This window comes from Rhipicephalus sanguineus, chromosome 3 (assembly GCF_013339695.2).
Source record: "Rhipicephalus sanguineus isolate Rsan-2018 chromosome 3, BIME_Rsan_1.4, whole genome shotgun sequence".
NCBI classification, from domain to species: domain Eukaryota; kingdom Metazoa; phylum Arthropoda; class Arachnida; order Ixodida; family Ixodidae; genus Rhipicephalus; species Rhipicephalus sanguineus.
In genome coordinates this window covers 180,289,072-180,314,329 of record NC_051178.1, presented here as the reverse complement: position 1 = coordinate 180,314,329, position 25,258 = coordinate 180,289,072, and the positions used below count along the sequence as shown (strand labels likewise).

General features: G+C 44.4%; 1 protein-coding gene across 1 annotated transcript in view; it reads left to right on the top strand.

Annotated features, from left to right (window-relative positions):
• The window catches only part of LOC119386144 (zinc finger CCCH domain-containing protein 13-like), a 45,087-nt gene extending 19,829 nt beyond the window's left edge, over nt 1–25,258 (top strand). The window contains exons 11-24 of the mRNA XM_049414231.1: nt 1,651–1,840; nt 3,136–3,242; nt 3,353–4,551; nt 6,383–6,449; nt 7,338–7,437; nt 10,077–10,272; nt 12,517–12,654; nt 14,576–14,670; nt 15,607–15,692; nt 16,763–16,821; nt 19,197–19,301; nt 21,041–21,277; nt 23,075–23,274; nt 24,922–25,258. Coding sequence (XP_049270188.1) covers nt 1,651–1,840; nt 3,136–3,242; nt 3,353–4,551; nt 6,383–6,449; nt 7,338–7,437; nt 10,077–10,272; nt 12,517–12,654; nt 14,576–14,670; nt 15,607–15,692; nt 16,763–16,821; nt 19,197–19,301; nt 21,041–21,277; nt 23,075–23,274; nt 24,922–25,029 — 2,887 coding nt within the window. The 3' untranslated portion in view covers nt 25,030–25,258. The remainder of the gene's footprint in view (nt 1–1,650; nt 1,841–3,135; nt 3,243–3,352; nt 4,552–6,382; nt 6,450–7,337; nt 7,438–10,076; nt 10,273–12,516; nt 12,655–14,575; nt 14,671–15,606; nt 15,693–16,762; nt 16,822–19,196; nt 19,302–21,040; nt 21,278–23,074; nt 23,275–24,921) is intronic.

The window sequence follows — 25,258 nt, the reverse complement described above, 5'->3', positions numbered from 1 at the left end:
TAAGAAAGCATGCTGAATTACATGGTGTATATAAATAGCTCGCCGTTAGCAGGCTGAGAGACGGTGCTGTTGTGGCCTAACGTCTAACGCGGCGGGCTGCAAAGCGAGAGGTCGCCCGTTCGATTCCGCGCGTCGGAAAGAATTTCTTAATTATTTTTCTTCGTGGCCTTTCTATATATATACATACTTATACATATACGGTGAATGACGGCGACGGGGACGAACATTTTCCAGCCGAGACTGTCCATATAATTGCTATCGCAATAAAAGAAATAGGAAAGAAAACGGTCTCGTGGTCAACTGAAGTGCGCACCTGCGGAAAAGACGTGCTTCGCTGCAACACAGTGATGACACGCGGGCAACATGTCACCTGCTTCTCGCAGCGTCAGCGCGGCATGATGCGACCATTCGCGCATTCTTTCTGGTAAAATAAAGAATTTAATAATGACCAGTGTGATGGAATTCGCGATGTGTTCTGGGTGAAAAAGATGATCGTTGGAAGTTTTCGAAGTAGGCATTGAGTTTTCAAAGTAGGCACTCCGCCAGCAGTGCAAGCGCGCAAATTGCTGGAACAACCGTCATTCGGAGGTTCGCATACATCGCGAATACCGTCAGACCACCCTTTATTAATCTCTCTATTTTCCCAGAAGTAATGGCTAAATCATGACGCGCTGACATTGAGAGAAGCATGCGTCATGCTGCCCACGTGTCACCGCTGTGTTGCAGTGAAGCACGTCTTTTCCGCCGGCGCACATTTCAGCTGACCACGAGACCGCCTTTTGTTTAGTTTTTTTCTTGCACTGGCAGCAGCGAGGCTGGGATGATTCACTTGTCACTCATTAGTATCGCTACAGTGCATTGCCTTGTGGCTCCTAAGGGCCATCGTTTTTGCGGATTTGCGGCTGAATCGGGATCAGGGAATTGGCACATGGCACCCAAAGTTTTCGAATTAACCGGGCTGGTACTGACCGCCGCTTCAAATTATCCACTCAAACTTACATTGCAAAATACGGGGCCAAGGAAATTCTTCTAATTGTGCGGGATTTCAAAATAACAGAGTTCCAATTAATGAGGTATTACTGTATTACCCTCGCATCAATTCATCATTTTTTAAGTTTAAAAGCTTGTTATACCAACTTATATGCTCCAAGTATAGTAAATCTTAAAACGTAGCATGTTTCACAGGTTATCACTTGCATTCTACCGAAAGTCAAATCCTGCTATTACTCAAAGTTGCTTCCACTTCCCTTTGAACCAAAAAGAATGACATATGCATATGCCTTGTTTCAACTTTTAAAATATTGTGCTGGTTAGTTGGGTCATGACAAATATGCTCATTTTTCTTTATAATATGTGATATAAACTATTCGAATTCGCTTCAAAATTCGCTTCGACCAAATCACTATTCGCTTCGAATTCGCTTCGGACCTAAAATTTACTATTCGCACAAGCCTAGCATTTTTGCATTTTGCCTATACAAAAATGTGACTGCCAGGGCCAAGAATTTCACTTGCAACCTCAGGTTACTTGCAGCTTCAGCTTGACGGTTACACTCGAGTAAAGCTGATAGCTACTGCAGTGAGTCGAAATGCATGTTCACCTTCCTTGTACGACCTGTGTGACAAGGAGCCACTTTTGTCCTTGCACCAGCCGTCATGGGCGCCCAGAAGACTATGGTGGGAGAAGTGACCCTAAAGGCTACGACGGGCGTTATGATGCTGATGCGTCGCGAAGTGGACGCAAACGAGGAGAACCTGGTCATGCAGACCAGCCACCGCCACCACCTCACAGAGGTAGCCGGCATGATCCACTGCCTCCTGAAGAGGGTGACATGCTTGAGGTGAGCTTGGTTGGTGGTTGCATGTTGAACAGTCTGTCTTCTTCTGTTGTGGGACCTTGTTTCATTAGTTTAGCATTGCTGTAGTCGGATACAACTTTAGAAGTCCGCGGCATTTCCTCCTCATGTCATAAGCCGAGCGGCCGGTCACCCTGCCTTCAGAGAACATGGCCGAGTGCATGAGTGGGACTATTTCTTTGAGTGGGACTATTTCTTTAGTCGCTGAGATCGGCTGCTGCGCTTTGGTCATCTGGGCGGGGCCCCTCCGGACTTCTTAAGAGTTATCCGACTATAGTCTTCTGCAGTTTGATGCAGTTTGTGCAGGTTTCTTTTTTCTTCCAATTCGGCATTATTCTGCAGAGAAACGGTTCACTGGTTACATGTAAACATACTTTCTTGACTATTTAGGCTAGCATCTCTTCAATGCGCGAGTTTCGTTTGGCATGTGTTCTCTAGATTTAAAGTAGTGGATGGGGGGGTAGCCATGTTGCTGGCAAGACAAAACGGCACATTTGCTTGCTTGATACTGTTTGTGTGCGACTACACAAAATCTTCTAGGAGAGGAAAAGACACCAGCACTGAACTTGTGCACATAACTTGTAATTGAATTACCGTATTTACACGATTGTAGGTCGACCCATTTTATCTAAATTTGAAGTTCGAAGTTGAGGGGGTTGACTTACAATCGAAATCAAAACTAGTTTCGGTGGTAAGGTCGACTTACATCCGAAACCGAAGCAAACCAGAAATCGGGCACGCTGTGTCATGTTTACGACATGATGTTTACGTTCCGGCTCTACCTGTAACATATACCGCATTTTCTCGTGTACAACCCGCACCCTCAGACGTGATTCGCGGATAATTTTCGAAAAATGATCCCCTTGTGTTGCCGCGAAGCTAGCTTTCTTGCATAGCTTTGAAGCGCTCTGTGAAGTCACCTTTTGACACCCAAATTCGAGTTCGTTTTTTTCGGCAACATCGTAAAATAAATATTCTTTATGAGATGCACTCGTGCTTTTATTTTTTCTGTTTTGCCGTGCGATTTTAGAGGGGTCGACCTACATTTGAGTCGACTTACAATCGTGTAAATATGGTACTGGCCAACTTCTCGAGATTGCCAATTGTCGCAGCTGGCATGCTCATTCTTATAAAACATTTAGCTTGCAAACATGAACATTTTTCTCGGTACATATCACCACACATCTTCTAATGAAGGGTTTTTTAGGCGGCATGCCTCTGCGTTTCTGAAAAGTTGACAGCAGCCGATGTTTACATCTGTCCTACCCTTTTCTTTTCAGCCAGGTGAGGTGCTGCCAGAGCACACGGAACGTTATGTCAGTGAGCGAAACCGCTACGACCAGGGCAGGGGCCGTGATGGACGCAGAATGGATCACCATCGCTCACGGCATGTATTATTCTTTGCACGTCCGGAAGGGAGGGTGGAACTTAGTGTGAATTAATTTCGAACAAATGCTTGATACCTGTGTCCTTACTGCAAGAATTAAATGCCTTCAGGTCACCGTCTCCCGCCCTGGCCGGCCTGCCACCACGCAGTCGCATGGACATGGATATGCATCGCATGGACTATCCGCACTCACCCCGCTCACGAAACCAAGACGGCAGGAGCAAGTCAGACTTGAGGGGCTCTGATGGACGACGCGGTGATCCTTACATCAGAGGGGATCCAAGGGGGGACCCAAGGGGAGACCTAAGGGGTGAATTAAGAGCGGATCCAAGAGGGGATCTCAGGGGTGATTCTAGGATCGACCCAAGAGACCCCAGAGATATCAGGGTGGATGCCAGGGGAGACGCAAGAGGCGATCCGAGAGGCGACCTCAGAGACCTGCGTCGAGACCCTCGGGGAGGAGATTCACGGGGAGACCTCAGAGGCGACCCGAGGTGTGACTCTAGGGGCGACCTGCGTGGGGGTGACCCGTACCGCCGAGGAATGGATCTGCGGGGTGACCAGGGCAAGCAGGATCTTCGCGGTAGTGACTACCATGGTCGTGGCGACTACCACGGACGAGGCGACCTAAAGCCAGATTATCACGGTAGAGGCGACCCCTACTCCAGGGGTGGTGAAGGCCGAGTCCCGTTGGACCCCTACGGGCGCTCTTCCGACTATCGTGATGGCCGTGATCTGCACCCGCGCATGGACTTGCGGGGAAAAGACCTGCCCCCACCGCCGCGCATGGACCGGGGCGACCTTCCGGGATACGACCCACGTTCCGAGGACTACGGGCGCTTGGCCGAGGACTACTATGCGCGCATGGACCGCCGAGACTACTATGCCGATGGCTACGGGCCGCACCGCTCGGAGCTGCGAGACCGGGGGCCGCGAGACCTTCGTCGGCCGGAGCACGTGAGCCGCATGGATGTCCGAGGTGGAGGGGAGCCGCACCTGAAGGGTCGCCTGGAACCCGGCGGAAGGGGCGAGCACCGTCGCAATGACTCGCGGGGCCGCGATGAACGTGGGTACGGGTTGTCTCGCCTCGAGCCATCCAGCTCTCGCAGCCGGGGAGACCCAAGAAGCAGCGACGACGGACCCAAGGCTGGTGGCCGCGGTGACCCGTACGAGCGCGGGGAACCGCCGTACAGGGGCGGCGGAGATCCCGGCCACAGGGGCGACCCGAGGGGCTCGGATTCCAGGGGGGATCCCGGGAGGAGAGGTGGTGGAGATTACAAGGGCCGCGGGGCCGCTCCTTCCAGGATTGGTGAGTGTGCACTTAACCAAGGTGCCTAGAAAGTAGACACTAATTGCTGTTGTCCACAGACAAGTGCTCTGCCTGGTGGTGTTGCATTCTGGCAGGGCATTATCGCATTGCAGGAAAGCACACATGACTAGTGTACTTCAGAGCTGTCTTTTTTTTAAAGTTCATTGCGCATCAAATATTAATAAGCTGCTGGAGTAGTGAAACGTGCTGATTGTTTAGTCTTTTGCGTGTCACAATATTTCGGGAGATGCTGCACTCAAGGTTACTTTTTTTTGCCACTCCAAGTTATCCTGCATGACTAATTTTTGGAAAATAGCGAATAATTTCAAGGTGGTATTACAATAACAAAAATTCATTTAATGTATGCAGCTTTATGCATAATTATTACTTAATGAACCCACATTTTTTTTCGTATAACGGAACCAAAGTTGGGGGTGTTTTTATTATACTGGGTAAATTTTGCGAAGTTTACCCAGGTACCGTCATGCTCCATATAAAGTTCAAATCGAAACGTCACTTGGTGTGTATGTTCTCTGTGCAAGTGAAAGCGCCTGTTGGCATGACCCCTCTTTATGCCGACGTCGTGATGGTTAGTGCTTGCGGTCATTGATGGAATGTGTTCTTATGTCTTTAGGCACGTTACACTATGCTTTAGTCGGTAAGCTAATGTCGTAGTGTTTATTATGACATCCACTGCCCATAAGGTCATGAGCCTTACTTTTCACAGTAGTAAACTACTTTGACATCTCTATCAATGCTTTGCCTTTCAGGCAAAAGTGCTGCATTTTTAGTGATTTTGGATATGTTTTCCCAGATAGCACATCCTCTCTTGCATTTCTGTTTTCTGCTGACACATATGAGTGATGTGTCAGGTAAAAAGGTCCACTGTACTGTCATACTAGTGCTGTGGAAACTACCATAGGGCAAAGTGAAAAATCATTTATGGAGGAAGCCAAGGGGTGATTGTAGGTATTTACATATGAAAGTCACGGAAGGCTACAGCACCTCCAGAACAATACTAGGCACCACTTCATTCCAAAAAAAAACATTAAATATACAGTATTTACCGTACATGTATGACTGGCTGCTTCGGGCTTTTTCCCATGCTTTTATACTCGCTGGTGACTCTTGAACGGGTAAGAATGTATAGGTGTATTGAGGTGAGACACTAGCTGCAGTGCTGCAACTTTGCCGTGCTTGTCTGTCCCTTTAAGGGTGTATTCGCACTAGTTGACAAATCTAACTTGACCAACTGTGATTGGTGACCAAGGAGTTACTTGTGGCAACTAGTATTCAGCCATGCAAGCGTAGCCTGCTCTTTGCCATAGTGAAATCTCCCTTGATTGACGTGTTTTGCATTTACTCACTCCACTGTTACTTAGAAAAGAAAAAAAAGAAAGGTGTCAGTGTATACACACATCTTGTCTCTGCATCACTGATTAGTTTGGTTGGTTTCTGAAGCCATGTGACTGAAAAATAGTTCAGATGGCAACATATACAAACTGTTTTTTGAGTGAAGTGAACGTTAGTGACCAACTTGGGTCATATGACTTCTGTGTATTGCTGGTGGGAACGAGCCCCAAATGTGCACAAGTAGTACTGTGTGAACATCCCTGGCCCATAATTATTGCCCAAATTTATTTCTGAGTAACTTCAAGGTTTCCAAGGTATTTCTTTTTATATACGCCCGAGACATTTCTCTTTGGTTGGGTTCGACAAAGCATATGGTAGCAACTTATGTGTAGCACATCTCTGCTGTTCCCTGATAACCCTTTTCGTTCCTGGTGTGTTGTACCTTCTACTCACTTGTCTGACAAAACTTTCTTTTCAGACGACTCTGGTCCAAGCCGTTACAGCAGAAGGGAAGCTGACCCACTCCTCGACTCCAGAGACTCGAGGTAAGTGACCTAGTGCGATCGCTTGTGCTAATTTGAGTTTGCAGGATTAAACGTTTCAGTTGCTCCAGTCTAACATTTTTACCTTGTTACTGTGTCTCAAAGCTTTTGGATAATTAAAAATGTTTTGGCATCCTAGAGCTTAGCAACATAACCAGGAACTGCTAATGAGAAAATATTCATAATGTGTGAGTAGTCAAAATGTGCCTGCACTCGATACTTCTGCACATTTTAAAGATGCACCACCGTGAGAAGGTGCCGCTGAACCAGTTGGATGCTTGTAGTTGGGGCACCCGCAGATTCATGTCATGGCTGGGGCAGCCCTCTCCTTTCTTGGATAAACATGGAACTTCCATTATCTCCTTTACATTGCCTAATGGGCATACCTGTTCATTTTGCAAATGCTAATTTTGTTTTTGCACTTTACTTTGTTTGGTGTCACTGAATAATTATGGTTCTTAAGTGCTTGAAGTAGTTCGAGTCAAGTGCTCCAAATGGTCTTTCCACGCCCTCGTTTTGCTGCCCAGTAGCAGTACGTTGCAGTGTGCAGAAAGCACATGTGACCAGCAGTCGAAAATCTTTCTTTAAAAAATCAGCACATCACTGAGATGGTGTGGTGGAAAAACTGCTAGCAGAAGGGAGCTTAGGGGTGGGCTAACAACACGTAAAGGCATTTTTGTAATGTCTGGTAAAGACTGAAAAATCCCTGATGTCTGGTGCAGGTAAATAATAGTGAATATTGTATAAATGAAAAAGATTGCACTGTAGACAGGCCAATCAACCCATAAATTTCATCATCTGTTCATGTTGCCATTCGTGCTCATACCTCTGGGGTTGATTTTTCTGCATGTTAAAGCAGCCAGGTATATGTGTTGTGAATTTCTACCACAGGCCGGGTTCAAACCGAGAGGGACGCGGGGGCGGACGGTCACGTTCCGTTTCGCCCAATCGCGGTTATGACAGAAGGAGGCCGCCAGCTAGGAGCACCAAGGTGATTACTGTTTCAGCTTTCACATGAACATACTAAAATTACTCTCATCTCGAAATCTTTCAGGCTTGGTTCCGTGCCCTTGCTTGTCGCTTTACACATCGAGCACATGTTGCTGCACGGCCATGGTTTTTTTATTGTTTTAATGTGGGATCTCTATACTCTGCATGCTGCCTAACCAGTCTCATTTTCTTTGCTGTGGTTTATGCATGAAAAGGTTACTTGACTGGCAGTTCATAAAACGTAACCAGAATATTCAGTGATCTTAAGGGGGCACACTGGTCTTAGAGATGAAAAATCATGGAAAAAATCAATTTTCTGAATATAGTATTTTCATAACATACAGGCATTGTCGCAAGTGCTGACCAAGTTTCTTACATCTTGGATTGATATTTCAGCCTTAACAGCAAATTATATCACCAAAACAAGCTATATTTTGATTAGGGGTGTGCGAATATTCGAAATTTCGAATATTTTTCGAATAGTGTTTGCTATTCGGTTTAATTCGCACTGGAATTTTACTATTCAAACGATTCGAACTTCCCAAAAACAAATACAATCAAAGTCCGATTGAAACTGTATATTATTTGAAACTGTATATTATTTTTCCTATGTATTATCATTTTGGAATGAATAAAATCATTTCTTCTTCTTCTTCTTCAGAAAGTGACCCCTTCAGATTTTCAATATGCTTCACCTCATTACACTCTCGTATTGCGGCAAAGCTGCCTTTCAAGCTCCGTTACGGCCGAACTTTGCCAAGAGAGAGTCAACGTCCGATTGGAAGTGGTCCCTAGGTTTTCAATATGCTTCACCTCATCACACCCCGGTATTGCGGCAAAGCTGCCTTTCAAGCTCCGTTACTGTCGAACTTTGCCAAGACAGTCAACGTCCGATTGAAAATGATCCCTAGATTTTCAATATGCTTCACCTCATCACAACCCGGTGTTGCGGCAAAGCTGCCTTTCAAGCTCTCCTACGGTCACAAATTTACTAACTCAAGAAAACGCTGGTTCCAACATGGAGATGAAAGATGTGGTAGAGGTGGGAGCTCAATTAATGCTGTTTTGGACCTGAAATTTGGGCAGGAAGTCCGCAAAATCGGAAGCCGAAGCTTTTTAGCATCCAAAGTTTCAGCTGTTCTTACATATCGACGTCTACGGGGCAGGCTTGGAACTACGGACTTGAAGGGAGCACACCCTTGTCCGCCATATCAGTTGGGCTTCCACAGAAGTTGAAAGAGGAGGAGAGGCTGAGGAAATGACATCTTTGCCCATCATGTGTAAAGTGTTGTCGGCAACACTTTGGTTGCACCAAATCATGTACATAAATAGAATTTGGCCTCTACATTGCCTCATTCTTGATAAGACAACTATGAAACACCACCCCGCCAGTGCTTCATCAACCTAGCATCAACCTAACTTCAATATTCGAATTCGCTTTGCACCCAAAATTTTGCTATTCGCACAGCTCTAATTTCGATAGAGAAAAAGCACAAAAATTGGGCTTTTATATCGATATGCTGCTTCTGAATGACGTGTGCTGCAGCAGTAGGCATGCAGTTATGTCCCTGGTGGAGACTAATCATCTAACAAAAATATTTCATTATCTTCCATTACATGTGGTTCAAAATGAGCTTTATCTGTTTTCTTGCATTTTCTCAAAACAAGCTTTTACTCACCCTGCTTGTTTGGTGTAACAATTGCTCAAGTTCTAGAATAGCTACAGCTGTAACGTTTTTTGCTGTATGAAGCTAAATGCTTAAAGCTTGAAATGCTGCAAGCAAATTCCTTCTTTCCTTCTATAATTTTTTAAACTGCCTGTGTTCTTCATCGTTAGTAGCTGTACTGTAAATGCTAAATTTCAATAGACTGCTAAATTGTTAATTGTTGTTGGATTTGAAAACTGCTTGCAGCAGTTCAATTCTTATTCTTTCTGCTTTCCACTTATGCATTAAACATAACTTTCTGCCCAGTTTATTATTATCTAATGTCTCACCAAATAATAGTAATTAATATTTAATTATTTGAGTCAAAGAAAAAATTACTGCACTTTTTAAATCAGCATAAAGAAATACATATATATCTGTGCTTTTTTATTGAATCTGGTCAGAAAATGAACAAGATAGCCCCAGGTATTATGTCCCCCCTTAATTGAAAAAAAAAATGGTTAATGTGACACATTAGGTGGATGTGTGTGTGTGTGAACAGAACAGTGCATGTGCTTCTACACCATATCGCAGCTGTATCTGGGGACGAAAAAATGCCGCTAGCTTACCATGGTGACAGTGAGAACAGCGCGAACATAATAGCACAGGACACGACGACACGAGCACTGGCTATCAACTCTTTATTTCCTGCTTGTGTCATCGTGTATGTTCCTTCCTCGTTCCGTGATATTATGTTTGTGCTGTTCTTACAGTCATGAATCACCAACTTGCCCTGCAAGCTTCACTACTGAATGAGTTATTCTTTTCTGGAAGAATTTGATCAATTTGTGAAAAAGGGAAGTATGCTTTTTTTTTTTTAATGAGGCGTTGTGTATTACGTCAGCAAGTTGTTAAATTTGTTGAACTGATAAGCCAATTGTGTGAAGTAGTGGCATCAGTGTGGGACGGTGTTCGCCTTGTACCGTTCTGGCAGGAGGTGTCCAAGCGCGGCGAGGGAGATGTCAAACCTGAAATTGATGATGTCAGGGAAGGCGGATCGGGGGGCAGCCGTGGTTCATCTCCACGACGTGCCCGTGAGAAGGCTGCGGCAACCAAAACTAGCCGCAGTAGCAGCCAGGACGAAGCTGCCGAGAGACCTGACCAGTCACCTGATACCGGCATGCCTGAAGGTGTGTGCAGCGTACTGTCTGTGCACTGTGCACTTGATTCTGAAGGAGCTGCACATTATTGAGGCCAACATTGTGTCCGCCAGAATACAACATGGCACATTATTTTTCACAGATTTAGTTGTGTGTCACGGTAGCGGAGTTAATTTTTGAGACGCTCGAACTACTCTCCTTGCACAGTGAGATTGCTTTGTGTTATATTTGCAGCGCTTTGTGGTAAGATACTCTCTACAGCCATTGAATATAATGACAGCTAAAAACTCTTAATGTGCATTGCTTTGTGTTATATTCGCAGCACTTCGTAGTGTTGCTGGCTATACAGTAGAACCCCGCTGATACGTTTTTGAAGGGACCGTAGGAAATAAACGTAAGAGACGGGAAACGCAAGAGCCGAAAAACAGGAAAAACGACAAAATATTTAGTGGTACAGAATTTTATTTCAATGCTTACGAGCAGCACGAAAATTGGCGCACTCAGCCACGATCTAGTCGACGGATAGAAACGCGGAGCTGGGGACGGCCTCATCCACAGAAATGTAATCAACGTATGTGATTTTTTTAACACCAACAGCTGTAGGCATGAAAGAACTACGCACACGCAATCACGACCAGCGCAGCGAGTCCGACCGCGAACCGCGCGCACGACCATGCGAGCTCCAACCAGCTCGAACTCCTCCCGTCCTCCGACAAATAAAGATGATGATGAGCCTACGCCAACGCGATGGCAGAAGTGAATGCCAATCTCGAAGGCCTTGCTTTCGCAAGCAATTACGTCATAGACGCCATGTTTGTGAAATACAAATCTCAAAGGCTATGCTTTTGTCAATTGTAAATGCCAATCTCGAAGGCCTTGCTTTCGCGAGCAATTACGTCATAGACGCCATCTTTGCAATACGAATCTCGAAGGTGATGCATTTGTTTGCATCAATCGAAAGATCCTGTTGCTTGCACCTCTCATGCGGCTAATGTTACGGTCAAACCAGGCGAAGCTGCGTGAAAATGCACCAATGACCGCTCTCTTCGGTAGTCACTCGGTCGGCTCCGAGCGCACTTCGCGACGTATCATGCGGGAACAGTCCGACAGTTACAACGTAACAACGGGGTTCCCAATACATTGTATCCTATGTGAGCTATGCCGGGACTGGCGGAAAACGACGTAACAGCCGGGAAAACGCAGCAGTGAGGAATGTAACAGCGGGGTTCTACTGTACCATATGCTATGTGCAGTTAACTTTTACGGAACAAAAAGTGATAGCATAGGGGTGTGTTCCATCTCATTCATTCTATGATGGTGGTGGTGGTGGTGGTAGTGGTTTGAACAGGACAAGGCGCCTAATTTCTGCAGCCCGGTCGGGAGCACGGCGCAGCGCCTCATTCTATGATGCTTTTCCTCTTGGGTCACAATAGGTTGCTTGCAAGATATTCATCCTCTCTCAGCCAGTATTTACCAGTCTTCATTTGTATTAGCGGGATCAGGTGCGTGTATACAGTGCACGAAGATTTTGTTAATCTGAACTATGGCACGTTACGTGTCTAAAGTTGCAAAGAAAAATGAATTTCAATGAAGCTAGGACTGGGAAGTCAAAATAATTCGCTACTTCATGGATTTTGTTGTATTGACTGTACTAACGGTACTGAACATTGAGCATTAACAGATTAAGTGACTGGACAAGTGTGAAGATTTTTTCATGTTCTAGAATGGTATTGGGGGAAAACAGTGCAGAAAGCGAATGGGTGCATCTTCAACAACAAAAAGTAACCTGCAAGAACAAACAGATGATGCCTTACCCTCACTTTGACAGTGTGCTTGTGGTTGTTATGGTTCACTTGATACAAATACTTCCTGAGGTTCCAAGAAATTTGCATTATTGAGATTCTAATGTACTGTGTGGCAAGGTGCTGAACTTTTGTAGCGACATTGGCCAAGCAAGATGTTTTGGACGGCTCTTTACGTAATTGACGTGCAGACCACACTGTGCAGGTATACTTGTCATGGCCACGCACGGCATGCAGCACAGTTGAGCAAATACTAGTTGGCGTCGGAGACTGGCAACGAGTCATCTGGCTTCAGTATTGTCGCCACGAGCATTGGCTTGTTTCATGCGGCCTTTTTTTTTCAGCAGCGAGGGCTTGTGCTTAGGCCACTTTGTTCTCACAGTATTCTTGTGTGCTACCACGTGGAATGCGGTCACATTGAAGCCCCACTCCCCTGGTCATCCCTTGTTTTACTCTGGTGTGCTGCATGCAGCGGCAGTTCCTAAGGTGGAGGTGGCATCCCCCGTGAGCGAGGAGAGTGGCGGGGAGTCACCCACCAAGGCTGAGATCTCTGACAGCAGCAAGCACATGGTGCTCGTCGAGGAGTGCAAGTCTGAGGACGACAATGAGGGTCTGTCTCTCTGGTGCTGCCACTTGTCCCCCTGCCCGTCCCCTTCCCCTTTCTGTGCTCCTCCTTTTGTCTCTGGGGGGTCCTCTTGCACAAGGCATCCCTTTTTTCGACTCCTCGCAAGATGACTTCTTTCCTATGCGCTTCGCCTGGGCATGAAACGTGGATCTTTTTCTGCTTAGTGATGCCATAAACTTGTTGGTACTAAAAACGTGAATGTGTCGGATGTTCGTTGTCTGCTTTGTCATTTGCAAGATTTCTTTACTCTTGGTTCTGCATGGCAGCGACGACGTTTAGTACATGCACTACTCTTATTCTCTTTATTATTACTTTTCTTTGAAGAACTTTATTCAGTTTTGTCCATCAAGGTGAGACAGGGAGGAAAATGTTTGAAAGCCACGCTCTTGTGGCTGTGTGATGTTGCATGTAAAAATCTTTATTGCAGTGCATTAAAAACTTTCTGCAGCTTACTGCTAATGGCAGTGGCAACACTTGTAGCTGTGCATAATACTTCCATGCCTTGAAGCATGTTCTGATCAGAAGCTGCACTTGAGGTAGAATCCATAAATCTTCGTGACAAATGTAGACATTGTGTAGACTTCTGAGCTAACTGCTTGTGCTTGGTTGCATATAGCACGAGAATGTAACCAGTTCATTCCACATTAATGAATTCTTTTGGTGAGCTGAATGAAATGTGCATTTGGATTTTGGTGCAGATTAAGAAAAGCCCAAGCTGCTCATTGAGAGGGAGAGAGTTCATCGTATTAAACAGCTAATGATGATCTTACTGATGCTCGGAATAAGGGAGTACTGGATAATATGAGGCAATACTCTGCAGATGGTGTGTCGTTGCTGTGTTACTGGTTACAGTTTTTGTATTGATGTCTTCCTCTTAATTGTTGCCTGATGTGTATTCATTTCATCAAGAATTACTTGATCGCCGATTAAGGCTTTTTGTACTCTCATGTGCATGTAGCTTGGCTTGCATGCTCTCTACATGCTTTCTTGCCTCGTGTTCTGCTGATGCTCTCGTTAACTATATTTTTCTCTTGCTCGTTGTCTTTGTTATGTAACTATAGTCTACATCTGGCAAATGCCTCCACCCCAACCATTCCTTCATCATTGCATACTTTGAAAACCTTGAGAGGCCTTGATATATTTGCAGTGCCATTTTCAAGGCCCCAAAAGGCGAAAGTTTGGGTGATATAACAAAGCCAATGACATCCAAAAGCCAAGCCAATGCTAACTAGTTAAGGGCTTTATTGTGGTTGGCGATGGTTTGTGCACTTAGCCTTTTCGTGAGCCTTAAGATTTGTGTGCAGTGGAGAAAAATAAGCTTGTTTGTTTCTCTTCAGCATATAACATACTAAGGCATTGTGTGATGATGAGTTTACTATAACGTTGAAAGATAACGTCGTGTTTTGAAGCAATGTTGATTTACTCATTCAAATGCTTCGGTAGTGTTTTCGGTGTTGTTGAAAACCATTTAATGTCTTCCATGAAAACTGCTATGAGCTTTGCAGAATGTCCAGTTTGAAGAATGAAAAGTGTCTGTGCACATTAGCGCATAAAATAATGCAGAGGGTCTGTTGAATTTTGAAGCTAGCATTTACAACCACGTCTGCATAGTCTAACGGAAACAAATGTGGCTTCGCAGTGTCCCATTACCATCACTCTTGGTTAACAGTGTTAAAAAATGGCTGTGTGCACTTGAAACCATGATAGAGTGCACACTATAAAAGCCACATTTAAAATTTTTCCTCACTTTTTTCACAGTAATCACTGCATGTATACGGTAACTTTAGCAATGAGCTTTCGGTTGTGTCGTGGAGGAGAAACACAATCATTGGCTTCTTTAAAACGGGGCTACCTGATGGTTACACTTTGCGAGCTTTCTGATGTGGTAGGTGCTCGTATCTTGCAGAGGGCCAGGAAGCAAAAGCTGGTGCAGGAGACACATACAGCGACTGGAGTGATGACGATGATGATGACATCCTCACCAGGGGTGAGCAGGCAGCAGTGAGTATCTTGCAGGTTGCTGTACATTGAAGAGAGGCTGACAGGCATATTAATTAGAGACACGAATGAAATGAAGTGGACGTTTATTAAATTGGGCTCCTACAAAATGAAATGCTTTTAGAAGAGGCTTGATAGGTTAGAAAAGATGCAAAAATGAAAAGCAGGCCACGTCACCCCAAGTTCTTGCAGCAGCTTGCCATGAGCTCATGGATTTCTATGGCATTTGCTGGGGTCGAGCTATTATTTGAGCTGGTAAAGGTAGGCTACATTGTTTTGGGAAGGAGCCAATGGCTGAACTTGAGTTGAAAATAGTAGCTAGTAGCTTTATTCACGACATGTCGAGGCAGCGTTCTTAACTACAGTAAATTTTAAATGTTGTGCTGGTAATCCATCTAGATGAAGGGTAAAAGGAATGTTTTGTGTATATCACATTGATGCCAAAACCTTAACGTAGGCAGATGAGTTGAACACTTGCTCTTAGCAACAACGTTTCTGCTGAAATTGTTTAAACGGCAGCTCCGCAAAATGTTGACACCAGCACTACTGCTTCACCGTTGTCATCACAAATGGCAAATACAGCTTGTTGGTGCTCTGTTCAGTAGCACAAATCACAGCTTTTTACGCCTATCTTTAGAATTAATTTGCATAAAGACTGCAGAGCTCGCATTGATACAAGGTCGAAGTCAAAAGCAGGGAGGTGTGTCGAGGGGGCAATGCACAACTCAAAAGTTGCGTCAGCATGCATCTTGGCCTTCACCTCTTTACTTCAATGTATCAGCCACCACTCCTGGTTCAGACATGCACAGCGCCAGTATGCAGCAATGCCATGCACATCTAGAATTGATGAAATGTCTCGCAAATGATGCCTGCTTAATTTGATTTTATCCTTTGACTTGCTGCTTTTATTAATGATGTTATTGTTTTTACCTGCTGCAGGACCTTGACAAAAAAGATGTATTATCTGATGCTCACATGGACACTTCCAGTCGAGACAAGCCAGAAGAAGCTGGAGACCCTAATCTGTAGGTCACCTGTGCTTTGAGATGTCAGCTGAAAAAAGAAAATGTCCCCCCCTCCCCCCCCAAAAAAAAGATAATTTATTAATTGATCAGGCTTTGTTTTACTTTAGATATACCACTTGCACACTAGAAATTTTTATGATTTTGGCTATCATAACCACCTCGCTTGGACTCATAAGAAAAAGTGCCCGCTGTCCATCACAAGTATCTCCTGGACAGCTAAGACGAATGAATAGAAAGATAAGAACTCCGACTGCCATATCACATAGCTTTATTAACTATTTTTCTTAGATACAAAAACAGAAAACCAATCACGAATTTCATTTTTTAAATAGAAGGTGATGGTTCCGATATGCTTTCACTCCTTTCATAATAATATACAGACTTTAGTTTATCACTTTTGTCAATTTGAATTTCATTTAGTTTGAACTCTGCAACCATTCCTGCCAAATTTGGATTAACGATCCTTTACTGTAGTGAATGTTGAAGCAACTACGGTAGGCCTAGTGTTGCAGACTGCACGACAATGCACCGAATATCAAGGTACGGATGCCAGCTGATCAGCACACAAGAGCGCTGGCATCAAGGTGAAAGATGATGAATGTATTAGCGATGGTGCCATTTCAGACCTTCAGCCTCTGCAAGCATTCTGAAAAAATATGATGGAGAAGTGTTTCTGCGTGCAAAATTTCAGATGTGGGAACAGAAGGCCCAAAGAAATTAATGTTTATTAGCTGGGTGACTATTAGTAGACATCATGGGTGTGGCACTCAAACTTGCCTGCTGGTTATGCCCATTGAAGTGACTTCATTGCCAAAGGCGGACTCGAAGCACACTACACAGACATCCTTTTACATTTACTTTATGTGGTATGTGGTAGTGTTGTATAGGTGTCCAAATTGCCAAGCATGTCCAAAGAGATTGGACATCCCCAAAAATAGGCTGTTGGTTGTACATTCCTCAAAAGTCTCTACTTTTGTTTCTACAAACTTTCTTAAAAATGCACTTCAATTCCTTGTCTACTTTGTGAAGTGCCAAACCTTCTTTCTTAATCTTTGTTCATTTTATTCTAGAATTGAGGTCGATGCGGTGCCCATCAGTCCTGAGGAGTCTCCACGTTCAGTTCAAGGAGGTATGTAGCCAAAGCTGAATGCAGCGTAAATGTATTTGTTATATAAAAAGAACGACCTGGGACCTAGGTCAGTTTTCTAGGTACATTATTTATCCACGGGCACTAGTGGTGAATGGTGCGAGTCAAAATGAGCATGAATGTGAGCAAATACCAATAAGATTGCATGGAAGTGAGTGCCAATTGTGAATCGAATTATGAATATGACTTGATTATGAATTGAATTATGAATGGAAGTCAGCATAGTGAGTATGGATGTGACTGGTTGCTGGCCTTTGTGAGCACAGATGAGTATCTGTGTGAGTGAAGGTGGGTATGATTGTGTACCAATAAATTGTAGTGTGCACGTATCTCACAGGAGTACGGCCACTAGCGTGGGTTCGGACTTAGCGAGCCACAGGGCCGCGTCTGCCGTCGCCTCGCGTGAACTAGCGCGCCGCTGCACACGTACGTTCGAGCGCAAACAAGGCGCCGAGCGTAGCGCGGCAAGTACACAGTACTGCTCTCGAAATCCGCAACACTTTATTGCCTGCGGCAACACCACAAAACGCAGTACAACGCCCGCTCCCAAAGGCGGCGGGAGAAGCAAAACAGGCTTAACCACGCCACGGGCGAAAGTACAACACAAAGGGTGCCGCTAGTACGTCTCCGCGGGCAAAAGGGCTCACGGCGACACGCCGCGGAGGGAAAACGGGTCCCTCGCGACTATGCTGCGTGCTCTTACGATCTGCGACCACAGGGCCCGATCGCTCGAGCAAGGGCAAACTCCGCTCGCGTTGGCTTCGATAGGTACGGTTTCGGCGTAGTAAGACCACGCGCGAAGACACCGCACCGCTCTTCAGCCTAGCGTTCGGAAAAGGACAACGTAAGGTAAGCGCTCGCCGCTGGCGCAAGGCACCGATAGCGAAGTCCGTCCGAGCGAGCCCAAACAAAGGAGCCGACGGACGGGAAAGAAAATGCGTGCTTACCCTACGAGGTCCAGAGAGAGTCTCCCCCGCCACGCAAAACGTCTCGCGAGACGCGAGCACGCGAGACTCGAACGTGGCGCCACCGTCGAGATCCGGCGCCGGGGTGAGAGGGGTTTAACGTCACCCCCGCTCGCCCAGCGCCGTAGGACGGCGGAGGAGAGGAGCGACATGATCGGACATGAGGATGGCAGAATAGGCGAAAAACCCGCGCAATGGCGACGAGCAAGCCTCAATCCCCACAAAATGCAAATGGAGGAGTCTATGAACGCGAATGAGCATTGTGTTGAAGCGCTCGTGCTAAAGCACTCACACTGCAGCCATGTAACTTTTAGCTGTTTAAGATTAGAAGGTGCAAATTGGTGGTGTGCATTGGAAACAGTGCTAATACGAATTGTCAGCGAAACACGGAAGGAAAAGGGGGAAATGGAAATGTCTTTCTCAATTACAATTTTTATCTGCAAAAAATTTGCTGAATACAGTAGGCTCTCGATAATTCAAGCTTGAAGGGACCCCAGGATTTTGTTTGAATTATCAGAAGTTCCCACAAATATGACTCGGGGCAACATACCGGCTTGTGTTGTAATGAAACATTCACATATGCATACCTACCGACTTGGGGACATTGAAATTTGGGAGATTCTTGAAGCTGGGAAAGGGTGGGGGGACACGACAAAACAAAACCAGAGTGTTTTTTTTATTGTTTCTCAAGGCCACAGCAATGTTACAGACAGCTGTGCATGACAGCCAGTAAAGTTTTTTTAGACGTCAGCGGTCATACTGGTACTCATTATTATACTGCGTGTGTATGCATGTGTAATTAAGGGACAAAATGTGCTGTGTCCCGTGACAGCTAGTAGCCTTTTCCCAGTCTTAGTACACTTTTCCACATGACACCAGTGCATTGCGTTGAAAGAGACTTCAACCTTCCGCATGCGATAGAGCAAGGCCAGATTGTCTCAGTTTTTTTCTTTCTTTGTTCCTCAATCAACACGCGAATGAAAATGCATGCAATTTGGCTATTTTGGCCGCTTTGACACGTGTAGGCAGGCAACTGGCTCTATTTGCAATTCTTAGTGATACAAAAACACAAATGTTTGGCTAGAAGCGACAAACGCAGCAGATATTTTCTGACGTAGATGAGCAAGAAGTATGACTTACTAAATGAATTGACACATTGGCGTAGTCTAATTAAGAGGAATACACTAAAAACATAGCAGGCCAACAAAAAATTTGAACTTTGTTTGAATTAACCAAAAGTTTATAAATGATCAGAGTTTGAATTATCGCGAGTCTGCTGTATAATGTGCACCTTACACGGTTCTGTGAGCCACAGCTTGTTATTGGCATCGAAGATGCAACCTAGCACTTGTTTTACTTCAGTGGATGAAATGAATTGCCATCTCTCTGCAGAAGGTACCACTGCCCTGGAAGACGAGTTTGATCCTATCAGTGATGATGAACTAGAAGCCCTCATCGATGAGAACCAGGAGAAAGAACCAGCTCCCGAGCCCGAACGTGAGTGTCGATTTGACATGTGCTGTATAGCTTGTGCTCTGGATCACATATGTTGGGAGGAAGCGTCAGATAGAACACAGCATTGGTGAATGCCATCAACATGCCTGCTACTGAAAGGAGCCCCAAGTTGCAAACGAGAAATGGGGTGTACTGCCAGTTCATTAAGTGAAATCAAACCAATTTACCTCTAAAACCACTGCAGTAGTGCTTTTGCAGAAGCAGGTGAAATTATGTCTAATTTCTGATAATTGAACCATAGCTGCAGAACTTCTTTGAAAAGTTAACTCTTGATGTATTTTTTATGTTATACTGTTTTTATTGTGTGAAACTGAAGTTTCTCGTTTTCACATAAACAAGCCTTCCACATGTCAGCTGTTTTGATTTGACAAACTAGTATTCACGATGCATTAGACTTATTGTGATGCATTCATCGCACAGGTACAGTCGCGCTCAATATAACTTGCAACACGGGAGCGCGTGGCCTCACGAGTTTAAGGAGTGCGCATTCCTTTCACTAGCTCTTAATTTTTCAACTAAACGCTGTTCTCTCACTGGAGGATGTTCGCGAATAAGAAAATAATATTTAGTAACAGAAATAAAGCAAGTTCAAGCCATGCAACATCTTTAAACTCGTGAGGCCACGCGCTCCCGTGTTGCAAGTCATATTGAGCGCGACTGTACATACCGTATTTACGCGAATCTAAGCCGATGTTTTTTTACGATAAAAACGATGTCGAAAGTAGGGGGTCGGCTTAGATTCGAGTACAATGAATACGTTTTTTTTCTTTTCTGGCCTTGCGAAATTCGAGGGTCGGCTTAGAATAGGCGCCGGCCTAGATTGGAGTAAATACGGTATTGATGGAAGATTACTCATGCTCTTTCATATTTCAGCGGTGCATGGAATTTGGCTGTTATTTGGTTGGAGTGCATTCTTAAACACAACCTGTGTATTTCATTTACAGTTTCAGTTTATTAATAATTCAAGTTGCTATGATTGGTACAAATAAATATGCAGACGAGGGTCCCAAAGTCAAGGACCCTCGGTTAAAAATAAACATGAGAAGTTGCACAGCAAGAACAGGAAAAAAGATTTAAATAAAAAGAGTACAAATCCAAAGAACATGAAAACACTAAAACATGAAAAGAAAGCAACATAAATCAATAATTGATTTTATCATGTATCAATCATATTAGTTGATTACCTGTATCTTTATCATTTTTTATTGTATAGATGATTTGAAATCATCTATACAATAAAATATGATGAAAATTCGTGGTGGGAATCGTTGCGCATTCAATCGGACGAACACAGGAATGAAGGACAGAGTAAATGGAAAGAGCGCTCTTCGCTCTTTCCGTTTACTCTGGCCTTCATTCCTGTGTTCGTTCCGTTTACTCTGTCCTTCGTTCCTGTGTTCGTCCGATTGAATGCGCAACGATTCCCACCACGAACATGCACCAACTCGCCCAGCAAGAAGTTCTTCTAAAATGATGAAAATACAGGTAATCATACTAATCAATACTGTCGTGAAGAAGCGATTTACAAAGAATGAAAATTTTTAATTTGTGCTGAAATGTGTCTAAGGAAGTTAGCTGTTTAAGACCATTTGCACTGTTATTGTCTTTAATCTTTAATAATCCTATGAGTAGTTACCCCTGCTTTCTAGTGGCAATGAGTACAGGAGTACAGCAGAAGCATATTTTTCGAACCCAAGACCTTTGATGCTTGTTGCATGCAGCGGCCATCTCAGACGTGCTGGACATCGACTGGTCGATCTTGGTGAAGGAGAGCAGCCGGCCCAAGGATGGCACCGTGAGCGAGAAGCGTGGCTCTGCCCGCGAGCGCTATTCGGGAGCCCGTGTGCTGGCACGCATCGGCATCTCACGAGACTTGGCTGGCGAAGAGCTTGCCCAGCAAGTGGTCGAATTCTGCCAGAAGGAGCTGGCCAATGAGAAGAAGGAACCAGATGAGCAAGGTGAGCCGATCAGATCTGTTTTGCTCCCCACCAGAACACACCACACTAGGCTGGTGTTCCCACCAGGGCATAACACAACAGGCTGGTGTTCCCACCAGAACACAACACACCTGGCTGGTGTACCCACCACAACATACTAGTGCACTCTGGTGTTAACACCAAACAACACCAAAACACACCAAGTCCACTCTGGCGGGTTTTTCAACTGGGATGTAGTGCATTTTTGCTCCTTACCAGACGCTTTGGGGCAGGCACGTTTCCTTGTCACATGATGTGGAGCATATTTGGTTTAAAAAAAATTGTAATATCATCGATGGCAAGATTTGAACCAGAGTGGCAAAAACAAGAGTTTAAGTTTAGAACATATTTAGTTTTAGAACATGTTCATGAAAATTTTCCTGTCTGCCTTTCTTACATTTACATTTTTTTTTATGATCTAGCTGTCTCCCTTCATAGTATCCAGATGGCCTGACTAGAATAAACAGTTGTAAGGTCACACACCAATCACTTGTACTTGCTTTTTGTTCCCGTTTTTGTAGTCTTGTCAGTAACGTGCTAGCGCAATAATCAAGTAAGATATCACTTGGCATTAGCAATTGTCTGCAAATAGTTCCTTCCAAATATTTTTTTTCTATGGTAATGTGCTATTTAAGGAGACAAAAGCTACTCTGTTAGTATCACTCTGTGACTGTCCTGCTGGGATATGTAGGATCTTTGTCTGTTTGCGTGTGTACGTACACACACACAGTGAACTCAGTAAGTGGAAGTCTCCTTAAGGGGGTACAGCAGGGTGAACGGGTTGTCCTGGTTTCAGCTTTATATCTCTGGAACTGTTCCATATTTTGTTGTGAAATTTTGTGTGCTCAATAAGAAAGCTTGTGGACTTCACTCTGTGCAATTATGACCCTGTAGCTTTTCTCACTTTTTTCTTGTTGAGTACCAGATTTTAGACTGGTGTACAAAATTAAATGTACCGTTTCTCAGAAACGAGAAACAGTATGACCATGAAATTTGGCACGCTTGTTCCACATGATATTGGTATTGGTCCCTATTTATGAGAACGGGCTCCTACATTTATCTCTCAAGAAAAAAAAAATTTGTACTTGTCACGTGCTGTGAGAGAGACCTTTCAATTAGTTTTTTTTTCTTAATGATAACTTAAACAGTTTTTTTAAGTTTTAGGTTTAGACTGTTTGGAAGGGATTTAGGTGTAATCTGAGAAAATTTCAACTCTATCAGTTGGATAGTTTTCCAGAAAAGGTACACCAAGTTTTGAAAATTTTCAAAAAGTTGATCATAAAAAAAAAACATGCTTTTATGTTTAAAAACGTGTGGAACGTACTCGCAACGTACAGGAATGACTATGCTACAAAAGCATTTTGGTGGGAAAATTTGCAATCAAAATGTATGAAAATGGTAGGAAGAGGATATAGTGTACTAATCTAAGCCATAGTTATAAAAAATACATACACGCTGAAACGATGATGGAAAAGGATCTGCGCCTCTTGACAGATGCACAGTCTGGTGCCATTTTTAAATGGCTTGGAGCACTCCTACGCCAATGCACAGTTTTGCTCCCCAGAGTGTGTAATATTTTTTAGTAATAAAATAAAAGGATAGCTTTTTTTGGTCGATCTACCCTACCATATCACCTTAAATGGGATTGCTGCTTAAATGGAACATATTTTCCCAGTACTTCCAGGTTCCATTCAGCGCGAGTCTACCGTATATGTAGGTGTGTTTAGTGTACAGAAAAGCAAGACTATTCATGGTTATGCCTGTCCCTGTCCTCTGCAGGTGGAGGAGAAGGAGCAGGGGCAGGGAACGAGGCAGCACAGAAGGATGGAGATTTCCAGCTGGAAAACCTGACGGCAGGCTTTCACGCGGCTGCTGTGGCGGCACGGAGGCAACAGAACCTGGCACTAGAGTCATGCGGACGCTACTGCCGCGCCCTCTCAGCACGCCGGGACCTGATGTTGCGCCGGGCACTCTGCAAGGTGGGCTTGACAAACTTTGCACACCGTCTGTGGCATGAACGTGCCAGTCACAAACTGCCACAGTATGTTACTTTAAATAAATTTGTTGTGCCAGTAATGCTACCTTCCTTTATAGCAATCTTAGCAAAGGTACAGGGCTGGTAACATACAGTATTCTTATTAACAGCCTTTAAACTGCACTTCACCAGCCAATGTGACGTAACTCCAGACGCTGTGACGTAACTCCAGTCACGCTACCTCTTCGATGTCTAGGCGTGCTGAAACGTCTCAAAAGCACTACGGGCACCGTTTATCGGAAGCTGTTATTCTTGCTAGCTTTTTGTGACACTTCTGCTTGTGTTTCAAATGTCAAATTTAGCATGGAGGCTCCTGTCTATCTACACTAGGCTTTTATGCAGTCCTGTAGTCGGTAACGTTTAGTATGGAATACTGTGGCATTGCATTTGTTTCTGTGGTTGCAGTGACAGTGTACATCAGGAGATACAAATTTGTACTTGATGGTTACTGCATATTACTGCCTAGTGTGTAGTGATTCTGTATTGCCAGCAGGTACTTATTAGTGGGGTTTTCCTGTACCATGGGCTAGCTGTAGTCATCAACAACAAATTGTCCCAATCTCTCTTACCAAAGACAATCCAAGCAGGTCTATGTGTCTAGTTCATTTTTTTCATGCACATACGTTGCTACAATATTTTGTATTTCTCCAATGAAAAATATAGTTTTTTATGCATTTATTATTTATTTAATATGCCGATTCTACACAGCACTTTAAAAAATCTGTACATTATAAATAAAAGAGGCACCGACACAAAATTTTGCTGGTGAGATAGCCTGCAGTATAGGTTTCTGTGAACATGCATATATCATCTACCAAATCTCAACAGTGAATATAGCTTGGAATGTAATTTCTATGACTAGTGAAGTTCGCGTGCGCAGTCGAATGCTATGCATTGCACCTCGCGACATTGACATTGCCTAAGGTGACCGTAAGATGACCCCCAACTTCCACTATGCCACCACTACAGGCGAACTCCGAGCTGGTGCAGCTAGTAATAATGACATCGTAGTCGCCACTGCCCTTTTGTTGCGCTTGCACCAGCAGACTACTAGTCGGCGGCTGCTTGCAAGTCCGTGCCTGTGGCAAACATGTGGAAAGTGTGGAAGCCTCAAGAAAATCATCGCCACCAGACAATGGTAACGACATTGACGGCGATGATATTGCGCAGCACGTGCGGCAGGCGGAAAGAACGCAAGCAGACGATGCAGGCAGTGCAGAAGTGTGCTACAGTTCTATCTCCTCACATGGTCAAGTTTGTTTATTACGTTGCACACGCCAGGTGGTGTTAGTTGCACCCCACGATTTGTTGTTCTTGGAGCTCTCTCAAAATGAAACGGAGATTGGCCGGTAATAAACAGACTGTAAATAATTATCTGTCACGCGCTGCAGCAGGTGATGTGCCGAGTTAGGACTAATGGGCCTTCATTAACATATTGCAGCAAAAAAAAAAGAACACCAGACCAAAAGTTCTGTGTCGGCACCCATTTAAAAAATAATTCTGAAGGTGAAGGGTTAAGTGGTATCTATGGGGTGTATTATTCGTAAATTTGTGCACATTTGTGTTGACGTATGCTTTTCTGTGACTGCAGGTGTATGAGCCAAGTTCCACAGAGCCAGCTGCGAATGTGGATTTGCAGTTGTACAGGCGCAGCCTGCAATTGTACCAGTCTCGTACCCAGGTGCAGCTCGCATGTTAAACCTGCCCCTCCCCTTCTTCTCAGGCGCTACATCCGCGTTTCCACTTCGTAGGTGCGAAACATCACATACGCTAACATTAGTTTCTTCATCTGTCGCTTACCTCTGCCGAACAATTGCTCCTTGTTTAGCTCTGTTTTTGCTTTTTCTGTGCCTTCACAATACAAGTATAGATGACGGTTTGAGCTGTGGTGAATAGGTTACATTTTGTCAGTCATCTTTATTAAACTC